The sequence below is a fragment of the Scyliorhinus canicula genome, chromosome 19 (genome assembly GCF_902713615.1).
Source record: "Scyliorhinus canicula chromosome 19, sScyCan1.1, whole genome shotgun sequence".
In the NCBI taxonomy this organism is placed as follows: Eukaryota; Metazoa; Chordata; class Chondrichthyes; order Carcharhiniformes; family Scyliorhinidae; genus Scyliorhinus; species Scyliorhinus canicula.
The window spans coordinates 96,781,471-96,800,057 of NC_052164.1; the positions used below are offsets into that span (position 1 = coordinate 96,781,471).

At 42.2% G+C, this 18,587-nt stretch overlaps 1 protein-coding gene across 11 annotated transcripts in view; it reads right to left on the minus strand.

Moving 5' to 3' along the window:
• The window catches only part of LOC119954478 (centrosomal protein of 164 kDa-like), a 261,857-nt gene that overhangs the window by 66,589 nt on the left and 176,681 nt on the right, over window positions 1-18,587 (minus strand). For all 11 annotated transcript variants that reach the window (XM_038779755.1, XM_038779752.1, XM_038779751.1 and 8 more), the window contains 4 exons: window positions 12,958-13,031; window positions 8,528-8,758; window positions 6,992-7,123; window positions 1,144-1,360 (listed from right to left, as the gene is read on the minus strand). In XM_038779755.1, the coding sequence (XP_038635683.1) occupies window positions 1,144-1,360; window positions 6,992-7,123; window positions 8,528-8,758; window positions 12,958-13,031 (654 nt within the window). The remainder of the gene's footprint in view (window positions 1-1,143; window positions 1,361-6,991; window positions 7,124-8,527; window positions 8,759-12,957; window positions 13,032-18,587) is intronic.

Below are 18,587 nucleotides of genomic sequence, written 5' to 3' on the forward strand. Positions count from 1 at the left end.
GGAGAAAGCAACATTTTCAAGTTACAGCACATAATCTTAGTGGCGATACATTAAAGTAAGTGAATGTATGATGTATATTTGCAAAAACCTTCAATTATCCACTTGCTGTAACCAACGGGTAACTGATTGCTTGCAAGCACGTCTCTCCGACCTTTACCTGGAAAGTAGACTGAAATGTTCCTTTCATTTTCTGTTTTTCAGCTTTCGCCGAAGTAACCTGACCCTGGGAGAAATTGCAATGAGCAGCTGTGAAGTCACTGCTCTGGGGGTACGACTAATCAAACTTCAGCCCTAGATGTGGGAGAATACTTCTGATGCACTACATCATCCAGCTGAAGCAAGATAAAGTCATCACAAGCTCCAAACAAGAGGGATAATATACACACCAAGAGGCACAACAGAGAAACAGCTTCAGGGATGTAATATTGAATCTTTTTGATGCATGTTTTCAAAGTTGGAATTGACTGCAAACATTTATCCCACTCTCAAAGTAACTACTTGCATCAACTTGAAAATTCATGTGAAGACAGTGTGATTTGTGAGAGATGACTTCTTCATTACGCTGCTAATCTTCGACCATAAAACTCTAACCATGATTCCGACCTACCAACCTTAACTCATGACTGTAATATTCACATATTTTCGTAAACAGTGCCATATTTTAATTATCATAGAATCCCTACAATGCAGGAAGCCGCCATTCGGCCTCTCGAGTCTGCACCAACCGTTCGAAAGACCTCCCCCACAACGCCCCCATTCCTGCAACCCCCCCCTCCAAGGAGCAATTGATCATGGTCAAACCACTTAACCTGCACATCTTTGGACAGCGGGAGGAAACCGGAGCACCCGGGGAAACCCACGCAGACACGGGGAGGATACGCAGCCTCCACAAAGAACCCGGGTCCCTGGGGCTGTGAGGCAGCAGTGCTAACCACCGGTCCGCCCAAATTAGTTTCAGAAAAATCTATTAGCCTTTCTTGAATGGCAGTCTTCCTTACATGTAGCATATGCTGCACAATGCAGTGCTGCTCAGTATTCAGGCGCACAGCTACAGTACTATATGTCCAGCAATATTGATATTTTAATGTACTGATGGTGATCTAAGTCAGTCGCACATGTTTAGACCGGGGAACTGAGGCCTACCTCTTTCCTTTTTTGTTCGAACTGCTGCCTCAGCTCATTATGAGCCTTCTCCTTTTTCTTTTCCAATGCAACCTTCTCTTCATTTAAGGTTTCATCCGTCTCTTTTCTCATCTGCTCCAGAAGAGCATTTTTTTTGTCCTCCAGGCTCTGTTGCTTCGTTTCCTGCAGCAATCTTAGTTCGCCTCTAAGTTGCTGCAGTGTACCCTCATTATCTGCCCTGGAACATGGAAAATAAAGTACAGACATTCAAATCAGCTAAAAAATAACCAATCAAGATTATTACCCAACTGCAGTACAGTTGCCATCTTGACCAGGACATCTTTGGGTTAGCTCTTAGTCTGTTTTCTTTTTACTTTTCCTTGTGTATCCTCAAACCATTGAAATTACTTGGTAAAGGGCCAGTTATAGAAATACTCAATATTTTACATCTACTTTTCTCTAGTCAACAAAAAATACCACGCATAAAACAAATCTTCCTTCAAATGACAACCTTACCCTAATTTTGCATTTTTATTTCCCTCTTGTTCAAACTTAATAGAATTTTTACAAATACATTTTTCAATGAGTAGCTATCAAATTACTAAATTATTTTTCCTATCAGAATAACAGGACCCTATTAATTGCAACACCGTTGAAGTGAGCAAAACATTCCACTTATCCAATTTCCCCTGTTAAGCTGATTCTTTTAAAAGTACACTGATGATCTCAATGTACAGTTGAAGAAAAACTACTTAGGAGTAAAGCATCTTTAACACCAGGTAATCTTTGCTGGCACAGGTTGATATTAAGAAGGAGGATATGCTGGAAAATTTTTTAAATGCATCAGGATAGATAAGTCTCCTGGGCCAGATGGGATATACCCAAGGATACTACTGGTACTCCCGTACCAGCCTCCCCGGACAGGCGCCGGAATGTGGCTACTAGGGGCTTTTCACAGTAACTTAATTGAAGCCTACTCGTGACAATAAGCGATTTTCATTTCATTTCATTTTCATACTACAGGAAGCGAGGGAGGAGATTGCTGCGCCATTGACGATGTTCCTTGCGTCCTCACTCTCCACTGGAATAATACCGAATGATTGGAGGGAGGCGAATGTTGCTCCCCTATTCAAGAAAGGGAATAGGAAAATTCCTGGGAATTACAGACCAGTCAGTCTTATGTCTGTGGTGAGCAAAATACTGGAAAAGATTCTGAGAGAGAGGATTTATGATTATTTAGAAAAACATAGTTTGATTAAGGATAGTCAGCATGGCATTGTGAGGAGCAGGTCATGCCTCACAAGCCTCATTGAATTCTTTGAGGATGTGACGAGACAGATTGATGAAGGTCGGGCAGTGGATGTGGTGTATTCTGGTCTCCTCATTATAGGAAGGATGTGGATTTCAGTAAGACATTTGATAAGGTTCCCCATGGTAGGCTCATTCAGAAAGTTAGGGGGCATGGGATACAGGGAAATTAGGTGGCTGAAAGAAGACAGCAGTGGTAGTGGATAGAAAGTATTATGCCTGGTGGTCGGTGACCAGTGGTGTCCCACAGGGATCTGTGCTGGGACAATTGCTCTTTGTGGTTTTCATAAATGATTTGGATGAGGAAGTGGAAGGGTGGGTCAGTAAGTTTGCAGATGACACGAAGGTTGGTGGAGTTATAGATAGTGTTGAGGGCTGTTGCAACAGGACATTGACAAGATGCAGAACTGGGCTGAGAAGTGGCAGATGGAGTTCAACCTAGATAAATGTAAAGTGATTCATTTTGGAAGGTCGAATTTCAATGCTGAATGCAGGGTTAAAGGCAGGATTCTTGGAAGTGTGGAGGAACAGAGGGATCTTGGGGTCCACATACATAGATCCCTCAAAGTTGCCACCCAGGTTGATGGGGTTGTTAAGAAGGCGTATGGTGTGTCGGCTTTCATTAACAGGGGGATTGAGTTTAAAGGTTTTGCTGCAGCTTTATAAAGGTGATTGGAGGAAGTTTTAAGGGACATGTCAGAGGTAGGTTCTTTACACAGAGAGTGCTGTGTGCATGGAATGCACTGCCAGCGGAGGTGGTGCAATCAGAGTCATTAGGGACATTTAAGCGACTCTTGGACAGGCACATGGACAGCGGTAAATTAAAGGGTGTAGTTTAGGTTGATCTTAGATTAGGATAAATGGGCGGCACAACGCAATTGGCCGAAGGGCCTGTATTGTTCTGTACTGTTCTATGTTCTGACACCAGGATTGAAGTTTGCAGTAAAATAATGAAAACCCGCCCACTGAGATCCTTTAAATTGGGCCTAGTATATGACAGTAACCAGGATGCTACACACATTCAACTCTAGGTTCTTCTACATTGTGTTGGTGAGGTGAGAGCGACTACCCATCAAGGCAGCATTTGACCAAGTCTGGCGTCAAGGTGCCCTAGCTAGTTGGATTCATACCTGACACAAAGGAAGATGGTGAGTGGAGTCAATCATCTCAGCTCCTGGACATCACTGCAGGAGTTCCTCAGGGTAGTGGCCTGGGCCCAACCATCAATGATCTTCCTTCCATCATGTGGTCAGAAGTGGGGATGTTTGTTAATTACCGCACAATGTTCAGCACCATTCACGATTCCTCAGATAATGAACAAGTCCAAATGCAGCAAGACGTGGACAATATCCAGTATTGGGCTGGCAAGTTACATTTGCACGACACAAGTGCCAGGCAAAGACCATCTCCTACAAGAGAGGATCTAATCATCGGCCCTTGACATTCAATGGCATTACCATCGTTAAATCCCCCACAATCAACATCCTGAGGGTTACATTTGATCAGAACCTGAACTAGACTAGACATATTAATACTCTGGGTACCAGGGCAGGTCAAAGGCTAGGGATCCTACAGCGAGTAACTCACCTCCTGACAACCCCCCCCAAACATCTGTCCACCATCTACAAGGCACAAGTTGGGAGTGTGGTGGACTACTTTCTCCTTGTCTGGATGAGTGCAGCTCCAGCAACACTCAAGAAGCTCAATACCATCCAGGACAAAGCATCCCGCTTGATTACTCCCCCTTCCTCAAGCAGTCAAACCCTCCACCACCGACGAACAGTGGCAGCTGTGTGTACCATCTACAAAATGCACTGCAGGAACTCACCAAGGTTCCTTAGACAGCACCTTCCAAACTCATGACCACTATCATCAGAAGGACAAGAGCAACAGATATTGGGGAGTTCACCATCTGGAGGATCCCCTCCATGTCACTCAGCACCCTGACTGTCGCTGGGACAAAATTCTGGAACACCCTCCTTAATAACACACTGGGTGTATCTACACATCAAGGACTACAGCGGTTTAAGACGGCAACTCACCACCACCTTCTGAAGGGCTACGAGGGATGGGCAATAAATGCTGGCCTAACCAGCGAAGCCCACATCCTATAGGCAAATTTAAAAAGAAGGCTTCTGTGAATAGCACTTACAAATTTACCCCTTTTCCGTTAATCTGTGAGGGTCAATTCCACAAACTGGTACCATGCTATCTGTATGTGGCCGACAGGAGTGCAAATGTTAAGAATAACTGACAACAAACTCTTTTTTCTTCTATTTTACAAAAACTATTTTTCTCCAGTTGGATAAGACTACACTTACCTGGATCCATTCTTCTCTACCTTGCTGTGGGCCAGGGTTTAGAGAACCCCAAAGTGTATCATGGAGTTCACCTGACCCACAATTTTTAATAGAGTGTGGTATGGGGAGCACACGGCTCACTCTATAGGTGTGGTACAGCAGAAATCGGAAAGTATTTTTAAAAGCGAAACAATGTTTATTCTATGAACTCAAGATAACCTTTTTAAAACATACAGTGAACATCTTAGCAACTATCAATTCAAATACAACCCTCAAAGAATACAACACTAAGTAAACCTTAATAACTTCCCAAACAACATCCAGAAGACAGAAGAAACACCTTTTAACAGAAGTAATTAGGTTTACATTCACTACTGAGAACATTTATAATTCTGAATTCACCAAATGATCAAGAGATAGTCTTTTCGTGGCAGAGAGATCAACAGTACACCTGCTCTGTCTGGCTTCAGCTCCAACACTGAAAACAAAGCTAAAACACACCCTGCAGCAAACAGCCTAAAACAAAAGTAAAAAGCTGAGACAGCTCAGCTCCACCCACTCTCTGACATCACTGCAGTAGTAAACACCCATTTCTTAAGGGACTCTCACTGCAGATATTTATATACACGCCCATTTAAAAACACCCATTTCTTAAAGGTACTCTCACAAGACAATCTAATCGCAAGAAAAGAATTGGCTTTTCTTGCTTCTTCTGTACTGTTAGCTCTGGAGTCTTCAAGGACCTTATCCTTTTTTCTTTAAGACTCGTAAGGAATTACTTTTCTCAGAAAACAACATGCTAGAAATGACTGATTTCACAAACCATGCAACAGTATCGAGAAAATAATTTCTGAGTAACGGCCGACTGAGAAATGAACCAGTTCAGACGATATGTAAAAGGGGTTCAATAAGCCACTTTGTCTTTTGCGCCTGTGCCTTCAAAATGTATTTTATTCCAAACTTATATGAAAGGTTACAAAACCTTTGGGGCAGCACGGTAGCATAGGGGCAGCACGGTAGCATAGTGGTGATCACAATTGCTTCACAGCTCCAGGGTCCCAGGTTCGATTCCCGGCTTGGAATTTGCAGTTACTGTGTGGAGTTTGCACTTGCTCCCCGTGCTTGCGTGGGTTTACTCCGAGTGCTCCGGTTTCCTCCCACAGTCCAAAGATGTGCAGGTTAGGTGGATTGGCCATGTTAAATTGCCCTTAGTGTTGGGTGGGGTTACTGGATTATGTGGATAGGGTGGAGGTGTGGGGTTGGGTAGAGTGCTCTTTCCAAGAGCCGGTGCAGACTCAATGGGCCGAATGGCCTCCTTCTGCACTGTAAATTCTATGAAAACATAAACAAATATCTCCTTATTTCAACCCCCTCATTCCCCCCCCCGCCCCGCGATGAACAGCTCCTCGAATACAGCCCGAACATCCCCCACCTTGCCTCGAAGCCCTCCGCTGAACCGCTTAATTCGTACTTGACCGTTATCAACTGAAGAAAGTCATACAAGTCCCTCAGCCAGGCCGCCAATCCCGGCGGCGTTGCTGACCACCACTCCAACAGAATTCTTCACCGAGCAATCAGGGAGGCGACGGCTACAACGTCGTCCTTCCTCCCCTCCAACAGCTCCGGCTTCTCCGACATCCTGAAGTCGCCACCAAAGGGTCCGGCTCCACCTGCTCCCCCAATATCTTTGTTTGCGCCGTGAACACTCCCGCCCAGAATCTTTCCAACTTTTCGCAGCCCCAGAACATATGTGCATGATTCGTTGGTCCCCGCCCACAGTTCTCACACTCGTCTGCCACCTCCTGGAAGAACCCATTTATTCTTGCCCGAGTCATATGAAGCCTGTGTACGGCCTTGAACTGTATCAGGCTCATTCTTGCGCATGAAGAGAATCAAAGTTGTCGGCCCAGGAACTGAGAATACAGCAGGGCAACGAGTCACACAAGCTCAGCACTAGGCAACAGTTCTCAGCAGGCCAACAAGACGATTGTATGTTGTGGGAGCAGATTGGAGAATCCAAGAAAACATGGGTCCCCAATACCACCCATTATATTGCCGTTTAAATTTGCCTGGCATATCAAATGAGCATTAAACGCATGTCCGGAAGCAGGCGAGTGTGATGCAAATCAACGACTATCCATAAAATGGTCATAAATAAATATCAGGCTTCAAATCTTCAATTTAAAAGAAAATAAGAATCAGGATTCAAGAGCGCCGCAGACTTCATTCTCTAATTCATCTTTACACTTCCAGTCTGTTACCTCATTTCCTTCTCTGTTGCCTCAAATTCCTTTTTCATCTGGATTTGCAATTTGAGCAGCCTGTCCCGCTGCTCTTCTTTCAGACGTGCCTCCTCTTCCTCTCGCTCAATCCTGAGCTGCTCTTTTAACAACCTTAAAAGATTGAAAATAAAAAGCTGTGAGTTTCATTCGTCTCCAGAGCTCCTTTGGTAAAAATCCAGTAAATCTGACAGACCAGATGGTTCAAGGTTTGATTGCTGGTTTGTGCTAGGATGTCATCTAGAGTGGGGGGGGGGGCCTGGGGCGTGGGGGGCAGGGAACGTCGGGCGGAGGGGGACAAAGAAAGTGGTGCAGTAGGGAGAAATATCAGTCAGGGTTCCAATAATTACTTCTTGCAAGCGGACATGGATGGATATTAACTTAGAGAAAGATTCAGCTGGACTGTCACGGTCACCATGGTCAAATATCTTGGCAGTGCTCTTTGGCAGAATAGCTATGCTGGATGCGCTTCAGTGGGTAAATACTGAAGGCCATCCAAGATCCCTGCCAACAATAAGTCCATGTACAATGGCAACAGATGATCACTCAGAGAAGCAGTACTACATCCAAATATTAATTGTAGTTTAAGGAAGGGCAGCATGGTGGCGCAGTGGGTTAGCCCTGCTGCCTCACGGCGCCGAGGTCCCAGGTTCGATCCCGGCTCTGTCCGTGTGGAGTTTGCACATTCTCCCCGTGTCTGCGTGGGTTTCGCCCCCACAACCTAAAAATGTGCAGGGTAGGTGGATTGGCCATGCTAAATTGCCCCTTAATTGGAAAAAAATAATTGGGTACTCTAAATTTTAAAAAAAAAAAAAAAAAAAAAAAAAAATTGTAGTTTAAGGTTACATTAGTAAGTAACCACTCGAGATGGAACAGGAAAGTGGGTTACAAGTTCTAAAGATGAAGCCGCTCAGTTGTACACAATCAAAGGAATTTCTGTGACCACAGTTGCAAAACATTCACAGTAACTTCATTGCAGTGTTAATGTAAGCCTATTTGTGACAATAAAAATGATTAATTAATTACTCAATGTGGAGAACTTTAATGTAACTTAGGAAACTGATGAAATTAGCGCAACAGTGATTTTGCATGCAGATCCATTTCATTTTCCATTGAAATCAGTGGAAGGTAACATTGGACAGAGTGAATAACTGGAGTTTTACCTGCTTCTGTGGGTTTTTTGTCTGGAAAGTTAGCTTAAAGACTATCCCAGTAAAACATGGTGACAATTCACACACAAATATCTTGCAACCTGCAATGTGATGAATGAACAGTTAATTTTTTTTTGGTGCTATTGATTAATGAGGAATTGTTGACGGATGTTGGGTAAATTCAAGTAGTGCCATGAGATCTTTAGTAACCATCTGAATGGGCAGACGTAGTGGGCTTTATTTAACATCTCTTCGGAACAATGCAGCACTCAACCAATCCAAGACTAAAGTGATAATTTATGGTAAAAGCTCAAACTCTTGGTAGGTAGTGGATAAAGCTCATTGCCCATTTCTCAGAATATAATACCTGAGTTTGTCTTCATTTTCTCGATAAATTTGCTGCGTTTGCTCTTCTTCCTCTTGCCTGAGCTTATCTCGAAGTTTACAAAGCTGCTCCTCCCTGTCACGGAGAATCTGACCTTCTTCCTTTCCTAGCTCCTCGCTCAATGTGCCTTGGAGGTCCTCCACAGATTTCTGTGTCTGCAGTGACCCCTTGTCCATCAGTTCGGGCTCTTGCTTCTGCTTGTCCTGAATACGTCTGTTTTTCAAAACAAACAATGGAAACTAAATAGAGTATGATTGGCAATCTTACTTACAAAGGCTGACCAGTATTTGTCCCCAAATTCTGAAGCCTCTTTGTCCACAGGAGCCCATAATACCCAGTCTGATTCTTGTATGCGAGTGCGAGTTGGCTTCAGTGTTGACCTCAGAGAAGCATGGCTACATCAAGAACCCGGTGGAGATGCTACTAAGTTGGGTCCAACTTGCAGCCTTCCATCCACCAAATTAATATTCAAACTTAAGCTTGGTTTCACCTACCCAGGGTGCCTATTCTGTCATGGGAATGTCCCTTTAAGAACTGTTTGTCTTCTCAAATGGCTGCAGTGATGTCATTGTGTTGTGGAGCTGGGCGGTGGCTCTGGTTTTTACTTTCGCTTTGAGCTGAAAGCCGTTTGTGGCTCTAAGTTTTACTTTCGGTTTGGACAATTGGAAGCTGGATTCAGACAAAAGAAGGCTTCTCTGGTCTCTCTGCATGTTAAAGGGTGTCTTCAGATCACTTGATAACTTCAAAGTAAACCTGTTTTCTGCAAAGAATTCAAACCTACTGTTTTGTGAAAAAAGGTGTTTTGGTTTATGGATGTTGTTACTTCAGTGAAACAGTAAAAGGAAGTTATTAAGGGTTATATATAGAGTACTGTATCTGTGGGGGATGTTTATGTTTGTAATTGATAAAAATGTTTATTGTGTGTTTATAAAATGTCAACTGAATTTGTAGAATAAACTTTGTTTTTGATTAAAGGTGCTTGTGGCCTTATGTTCCTCATAACCAAAATCTATAAACAGCTACAGGTCATGTGAACTCCATGATATACTTTGGTGTTCTCCAAACCCTGGCCCATAATAATTCTTTTGATTCTTTTGCAAGGTTCTCTATTTTGGGTCTCAATCATTCATCTATAATTTAGAATTTTAAAAAGACCACGAAACTGACATTTTCTTTTAATTTAGAGTACCCAATTCATTTTTTCCAATTAAGGGGCAATATTAGCATGGCCAATCCACCTACCCTGTACACATTTGTGTTGTGGTGGCAAAAGCCACGCAGACACAGGGAGAATGTGGAAATTCCACACGAACAGTGACCCAGAGCCGGGATCGAACCTGGGACCTCGGCGCCGTGAGACAGAAACTGACATTTTGCTAAGTAGGAATGTGACCAATTCCAATTTAAATCATCAGTGAAATCAGTGTCCAATGCACTGACTGAGGAAACACAGAGAAAAACTGAAGCAGCAGCCTCTCCAAAGACAATAGACTATGGTAATGTTTGGACATCAAATTCAGATACTGGTTCACTGAATCAGCTCATATTGACATGGCCACAATTGAAGCATTTCTCCATTTCTGCTGGCTAACTATCAAAATCTATGGAAAGTAATTTTTTGCACATTAAATATTAAATGAAGGTTGAAGATCCAAATATCTTGTAGTGTTAGCTAAAACAGCTGAGAATTGACTTTTACTCTCCTGATGATCACCCACAGCTAAACAGCAATTTCTGATGCACTTAGCAATGCAGGATCCAGTGGGGCAATGTGATGGAACTGCTGCAATCTCTTCTACCCTTCTTTTTATAGCCTTTTAATAATTGTGCCCTAAAAATTGCCACATGGAAGCTAATTTTTAAACATTTCAAAAATGACACTTATATAATTATTCACTGCAACCGCTGAAGCCATTTCACCCCACTATTATCCAGAGGTGAGATGAGAACATTTTGCATGCAGCAACATATGATGATTTAGATTGCACTGCCTGAAATGATGATGGCAGCAGATGCAATAGTAACCTTCTAAAGGGGATTGAATATATACTTGAAGGGTAGAAAATTGCAGGGCTATGGGGAAAGAGGAGTGGAGCTCAACTAAATGGATAACTCTTTCAAAGACCTAACACAAGGAAGATGGTCTCAATAGCCTCCTTCTGTGCTACAAGATTCAATGATTCTCTTACAACTGTTTACCCTTCCTGCCATGGCAGTTCACGAGCCAAAACATTTTCTCTCAATTTCTGGTATAAAAGAGGGTTGAAAATCAATGTGAGACTAAGAATTTAATACAAAGAGGAGGAATAAGACAGAAAATAATATTCAATTAAGGACTGCCTATTGCGGTAAGATATAACACATAAAACAGTCATCATAAAATCTACAGTGTCATCATGCAATAACATAATCCAATCACACGATACAAGACTCTAGCTTCATTCTGAAGCCCCACTGCTCTAGAGGGGCAGTAGGCTGCTTCTTACTGGCCATTAGTTCCACTATACTCCAATTATACTTAGGGCAATCATCGTTTTCCTTCTTGTCTGGCAGATTACTTAAAAGACTCTCATTTTTTTCATCTTCGTGTCTGTCATTACATGCAATCTTCTCATTCTCGCTTCACAGGAAGTTAGGGAAAGAGTAAGGACCAAGAACAAAAAACTATTATTATGACAAACCACTATAGTTTTTTCACATTATCAATTCCTGACGGAAGCTCCACGAAGATGCTGCTGCTTCAGTTATCTGAGCACTACATTGATAGCAGACAAGCTGTCAGCAGCATTGCCAAAATCCAGAATCCAAGAATATTGAGTTGGAAAAATGCAGAAGGAATAGAGTGTTTATAAAAAAAAAATTTAAAAATGAGAGATTTACCTTTCTTATTCCTATCCACATTATTTCCTCCAGATTCCTCTATTTTAAAGCTGAATTATTTGAGTGAAAACATTATATTAGCTTTACTGGCAGTAGTGCGTTTTCTTTCATTGCCTGTTTTGCCTTCCTCTGCTGGCTGCAGATTAGAAAAGTTTGATTCTCCAAGGGCAGCATGGTGGCACAGTGGTTAGCATTGCTGCCTCACGGCGCTGAGGTCTCAGCTTGGATCACTGCTCTGGGTCACTGTCCGTGTGGAGTTTGCACATTCTCCCCCTGTTTGCATGGGTTTCGCCCCCACAACCTAAAAGTTGTGCAGACTAGATGGATTGGCCATGCTAAATTGCCCCTTAATTGGAAAAAATGAATTGGGTACCCTAAAAAAAAAATTTTTTTAAACAAGAAAAGCAGATCGTCTCATCTACTGATTTTAGCTGTCCTTTGTAAAATTTGATTCATATTGCAATTTAGCTTATCCTGTTCATCACCTTGAATCAGCTTCACACACTGTTAAATGAGGCGGGTATTATCAGAACCATCTTGGTTCGAATTAAAATAGAGTCAATAACCCAGGTTAAAGAGTTGTTTACCAACATGGTTACAGTTATTTTGGTTACCGATAAATTAACGTTAAAAAAAACTACATTTCATGGCTCTTCAAATTAGCGGAGATGCTTTGGGCTAATTTATAGGTGCAGCTGTAGATCCTGAGACAGCTTTTGGACACAATACAAATGTCAGAGATAACTTTTACCCCCCTTTTATTTGTTTTCTTCTGCAGGTCACCAAAGTAGTTCGATGCTGTTTTACATGTCAATTTATTGATAATCAAAATAACCATAATCATGCTGGTAAGCAACACTTTACCCAGGGTAATAGATTCTATTGATGGTTCTGATAACACCCACCTCATTTAATAGTCTGTCAAGGTGATGAACACAATGAGCTAAATTGCAAATAGTTAATTTTCCCCATCAACAGGCTAACTCAATTCACTCCGAGGCAAATCCACAATCGGTAGGAATGGGAGGGCAGATTCATGAGGCAAAATACAAATTTTGTGTTCATACTCAAAGAAGAACTAAATTAAAGGAACAAGTTAATTCCTAGGAAGTAGGTCACATTCCTGCCACTATGAACTCAAACATTCCAAGTCATTTGTAGTCACAAATACCGCGATCTTTTCAGAAGAACTTTAAGCAATGGGAAAGCAATTGACCAATATTTTACAATACAGCCAAGCATTAAAACAGGATAACACAAGGTAGGCAATATTCTTCATGTTTAGATGTATACCCAAATAACGCAGTTAAAACCAGTCGAGGGGAAATAAAGCTTACAAGCATCAGAGTGAAACAAATCCTGTTCAATCTGGAATGCGTCCCTTACTTGAGGTGCATCAAGCTGTACAATGCTACCTGGTGCCCAAAGTTTATGGACCATCACTAATGTAAACCTCTGATAAAAGATTGGTATTTGGGTTGACAATTCACATACATACGACTAGGGTTTGACCCTGACTATCTGATAATTACCTTTCAGCAGCTTCTGCTCTTTTTCTTCTTTCATCATCTTCGAGATTTAGCTTCTCGCCATCTCTGTCCTCACACTTTTGAAAAAGAAAATCACAATTTTGTCTGTAACCCACTACTTTCTGTGTAATTTCTCGCATTAAAAACGCATGTCAATTCAAATGTTAATCTTTGGAGGCTTTCAGAACAAGATGTTGAGTAATGCTAAAACTGTATTGCTAATTGAATGCGGTAATCATGGGAACATCGGAACAGGGGACCATTCACTCTCTTGAGCCTGTTCCGCCATTCAGCAAAATCATAGCTGATATATCTCCTAACGCCATTTACCCACCGTGATTCGATGTTCTTGAATAGCTTTGGCTCGCAAAATTCCATAAATCTTAAGCGACTGCTTTTTGTGGTTGAGTTCCAGACTTCTCCCACCTTTTATGTGAAAAGTAACTTTTCTCCTGAATGGTTTGCCTCTTAAGTTCAAGATTATTTCCCCTCGTCTTTGACTCCCTCAGCATCAAGTAAAATTTCTCTCCACCTAATGACTTAATATTCTAAAAGCCTCATACAAGTCCCCAATAGCCTTTCACATGCAATGGTAGTCTCTCCTCAGAATTTAATTAACCCTGTTACGGTCCCAGTCGATATTATGACTGGACGGGAAGATCCCAGAATGGAACCCTGGCTCAAAAGACAGTAACTTTTACTTCAAATGAAAAGTGGAGGAAGAGTCACAGGACTGCTAATTCATTTTAACAAGGAAAACATTTCTTAAACATGAAAAATTGGTGGATACAATTTTCCCCTTGTCTTAACAAATAAACACAGATGTAAAGATTAACATGGATTACCAAGCAGTAATGGTCTCATTAACACAAAAAGTCGCTTTTAAGCACACAAGATGACTGCGGTCAAATGCTCGCACCCTGCTCTGATCCCAAGTTAGTGTCTGTGGACTTCTCTTCAGAATCCCCCCAGATGATGACCACTGATTGCTTTCAAACTCTACTTCCAAAATGGAGTTTGGACATTCTCCCCATGTCTCACCCCACAACCCAAGGACGTTCAGGGCAAATTATCCACGCTAAATTGCCCCTTAATTGGAAAAAATTAAAAACTTTACTCCCAAAAACACACTTTAAAATATTCTCTGCTAATAATGCTTTCCCTTAGCAGTTTGCATTCCAAAATCCAGACCAGGTTTCCCAAATGACACTTTAAACAAAGCTTCCGCTCCAGGTTTAACAGCAAATCCAGTCCAGCATTTTACACCAGTCCTTTTTAGGTTTCCTTTGTCTTGACTGCTTTTACACAAACCCCAAGCTCCAGCCACCAATTTTCATAATTACTTCAACTCACGTTCCACATGCTATTGTAGAATCTCACAACCTAAAAATCGCTTCAGATATATTTCTGGCATCTGAGCCTTCTTCTCAACTCTGTTTGTTATTACTGAGCAGTGCACTGTTCTGGTACCTTTAACATCAGACTCTTTGGAACTTCTCTTAATTTTTCTAGTTTCCTTAACTCATGCCCTTCAGATCTCTGCACTTGTTTTCTTTACCATTATTCCATGGTATGGCTTTTGTTCCAGCAAAGCTGAGAGAGATGTTTCCTCTCTAACCTTCTAAACCAGTTTCTTCCAGCAGAGCTACCTTTCACAAACCGTTATCAAATTAGCTAAACTAAAACTTAAAAGCTACTTTACAAGGCTCCGGTTGCAAAGCAACACCCATATGCGTATACCTTTTGTTTATTCTTCACACCGTAGCCCTCTCTAAGCAGAATAGAAACACAGCTGGAACTTCACCAATCCACACACATGCAAACACCTTTGTCCAGCATGAATCTAACCGTAGGTTTTAACCTTCTAGATAAAGAAATATTAAATTAAACACACTTAGAACTATACCTTATTTCGAATGTTTACCAATCCAAAACAAATTCCCTTAAAACTGCCTTTGTATTCCTAACAACCATTGGAATTCTCGTAACATTTTGGTATATTTCGGCTGCATTCTGTCCAATCCCAGGTTCGATTCCCAGCTGGGTCACTGTCTGTGTGGAGTCTGCACGTCCTCCCCGTGTGTGCGTGGGTTTCCTCCGGGAGCTCCGGTTTCCTCCCACAGTCCAAAGATGTGCGGGTTAGGTGGATTGGCCATGCTAAAATTGCCCGTAGTGTAAGGTTAATGGGGGGATTGTTGGGTTACGGGTATACGGGTTACGTGGGTTTATGTAGGGTGATCATTGCTCGGCACAACATCGAGGGCCGAAGGGCCTGTTCTGTGCTGTACTGTTCTATGTTCTATGTTCTATGCGTATACCTTTTGTTTATTCTTCACACCGTAGCCCTCTCTAAGCAGAATAGAAACACAGCTGGAACTTCACCAATCCACACACATGCAAACACCTTTGTCCAGCATGAATCTAACCGTAGGTTTTAACCTTCTAGATAAAGAAATATTAAATTAAACACACTTAGAACTATACCTTATTTCGAATGTTTACCAATCCAAAACAAATTCCCTTAAAACTGCCTTTGTATTCCTAACAACCATTGGAATTCTCGTAACATTTTGGTATATTTCGGCTGCATTCTGTCCAATCTATCCTTTCTAAGCTATGGTGCCCAGATGGAGAAATAGCACTTCAGTTGCGATCTTACCAGGGCATTTTGTTGCAGAGACAAAGCATCGTCCCCGTTATGTTCTAGTCCTCTAGGTATAATGGCGAACGCTCTATTCACCTTTTGGATTTTTCTACCAGATCATTACATTTCAGTGATCCATGTACATAAACATTAAATCTCAATGGACCTACACTCGTCCCAGCTTTTCATTATTTAGAAAATACTTAAATCAATCGCTTTTTCATACAAGATAAAGTCATTAGTTGAGGCCCAGCGCAGATCCTTGTGGTTACTCTTTCTAATTTAGCTACATACCTATTGTACCTACCTTTGTTTTATTCTGCCTAATCAATCTCTTAACCAGGACAATAATCTGCCTTCAACTTTAACTGTTATGCAGAGCCTTCTGGAAGTCGATATTCTTCTGTCTACCACTTAGTTACTCCCTCAAAGTATTTAATTGGTCCTTTATACATGATCTACCCATTGCAAATCAATGCTGGTTCTCCCAAATCAGCACAAAATTGTTTAAGCGCTGAACAATAGATCCCAGTAACTTCTCCACAATGTTCAATGTTTCCATCTCTTGCATATATGCTGAAACTTTCAGAATTGTTGGAACTCACAGAACACTCTGAAATTAGAGACACATTCTTATTTTGACTCCAAATTTTCAATCAGATGCTTTTGTTTTGGGGAACAGCAACTACTTCTTAAAATTTATTTCATTTAAATAAAAGTGTAGTTAATAGTTCAAATAGGTGGCACAGTGGTGCCTCACAGCACCAGTGACTGGGTTAGATTCCGCCGTTGGGTGACTCTATGGAGTTTGCACATTCTCCCCGTGTCTGCGTGGGTTTCGTCCAGGTGCTGCGGTTTTCTCCCACAGTTCAAAGATGTGCAGGTTAGCTGGATTAACCATGATCAATGCGTGGGATTACACGGATAGGGAGTGGGCGTAGGGAGGCTGCACTTTCAGTGGGTCAGTGCAGACTCGAGACCCGAATGGCCTTCTGCTGCACTGTAAGGATTCAATGGATTCTAGATGTAATTCTCCCTCAATCGGACTCAAAATGAAAGCTTAACGATGTCCAAACTAAAAACAAACTAATGCCGTGTACAGAAATCAACTTAGCCACTGTTGATTTGATAAACAAAAGTTATAGATGAGGATTGACAGACAACAGTGTTTACAACTGCATTCATGTGCCAAAAGTAAAGGAACAGTTCATACTTCATACCCCGAGTGTTCAAAATTTTATGAACTCCTAACAGTAGAAAGTAGAAAATTGAAAATGCTCAAGCGAACCCTGTATAACATAAGGAATAACTGTTTCTAAGACAAAGATGAAACTCTGATGACCAGTGCACAATTTCATCTCAACCCTAGAATGTGGAAATTCTTAAAAGTATGTTCCAGACTCTAAGAACACAGGACACAGGAACAGGAAGAGGCCATGTGGCCCTTCTAGCCTGCTCTGCCATTCATTAAGAGTATTGCTGATTTGGTTGTGGACAGACTTTCATGTCTGTTCCCCCAAAGTTTGACTCTGTTGTCTATCAAAGATTTGTCTAAGCCTTCCTTGAATAAATTCAATTACTCTATGCGATTGTTAAAAATTGCGAAAATTAAGATTAAATATGAAATTGGGATAAAATAAAGGCAGCTGTCTGAAGAAATTTTGATACAGGAATCAGTATATCAGTGAGCAAAACAAGTGTTTACCTATGTGACTAGAGGAAACTGGGGTATAGAAGAGGTAACTTCAAAGTGGAGAGATAAGGGGCGGAATTCTCCGGCCGCCCGCCAGGTTGCCGAGCGAATTGCGCCACACCACCCCGACGCCGTGACGCAATTCTCCACAGTGCGGAGAATCGGCGCCATCGGCACCAGCGTGGTCGGCACAGTGCCAGTCGGAGTATGCGCCTACTCTCTGTTCCCAGGCCGGCACGGGCTGGCGCGCCGATTCTCCGGGCCAGATGGGCCGAGCAGCCGTCAACAAAAAGCCGAGTCCCGCCGGCGCTGTTCTAACCTGCTCTGGGCCAGCGGGCCGGCCTCTCTGCCCCCCGGCCTTCTTTCCTCCGCGCCAGCTCATATAGCCACTCCAGAGCCGTCCTAGCCCCCTGTGGGCCGCAGAATGGGGCCCCGGAACGGGCGCCGACGCCGGAGTAAAGCATTCCCGATTTTCCTCCGGCATCGGCACTTAGCCGCCCGTTGGGAGAATCCCACCCAAGGAATTTGACACTTATGTGCCAAAAGCCGGATCCACAGGGGGGATAATATCAAACGGAAAGAATGACATATCCATAGCATAATGACTGGTGAAAGAGACACGGCTACAGCGAACATCGCAGCCACACCCACCTGCAGAAAAAGTTTTCTGAAAACAAGTTATTGTTAAACAGGCAGCCAGTTACGATCCAAAACTCGAATCGAGAAGATTTCGCCGTCACAGAAATTGAAGGCAGTTTCCCCAAACATAGCCAAATAACCTGCGCGTGGTAATTATCTGCTGGATTTAGCTCAAAGAGTACTATAATAGTGGATGTTATTTGGCAACAAAGGGGTGTCTCATGGTTCAGGGAATGTAGATAGTTGGGAACCAAGAGGTAGCTTTGTGTGATACGGTGTGTGTATGGCCATTAGTGTAATTAAGCGTTGTAGTTTATTATAGTCCTTCTAGTTGTGTTTTTTTTTCTATTAAGTTAACAAATATTTTTTATTAATTGCTCAATGACTGAACTATTCCTCCTTGGTTAGCATAGTCTTCCTCACAGTATACCAAATTGAAAATATACACCATGAAGAACCAGTGTTCCAAGTTACCGTCTGAGTTTTGGGATACTCTCACATTTAACATCAGCAGGGTTCTAAACACTATTCAATGTACAACCGCTCTGACCAAGTGAAAACGCTAGTACCAATTATTTTCAACTAACTTGCAAGGGGACTGAGGGTGCAGTGGATTAAACATTGGCCACTCACTTTTGGGTTCATAGTCAGTCCAGA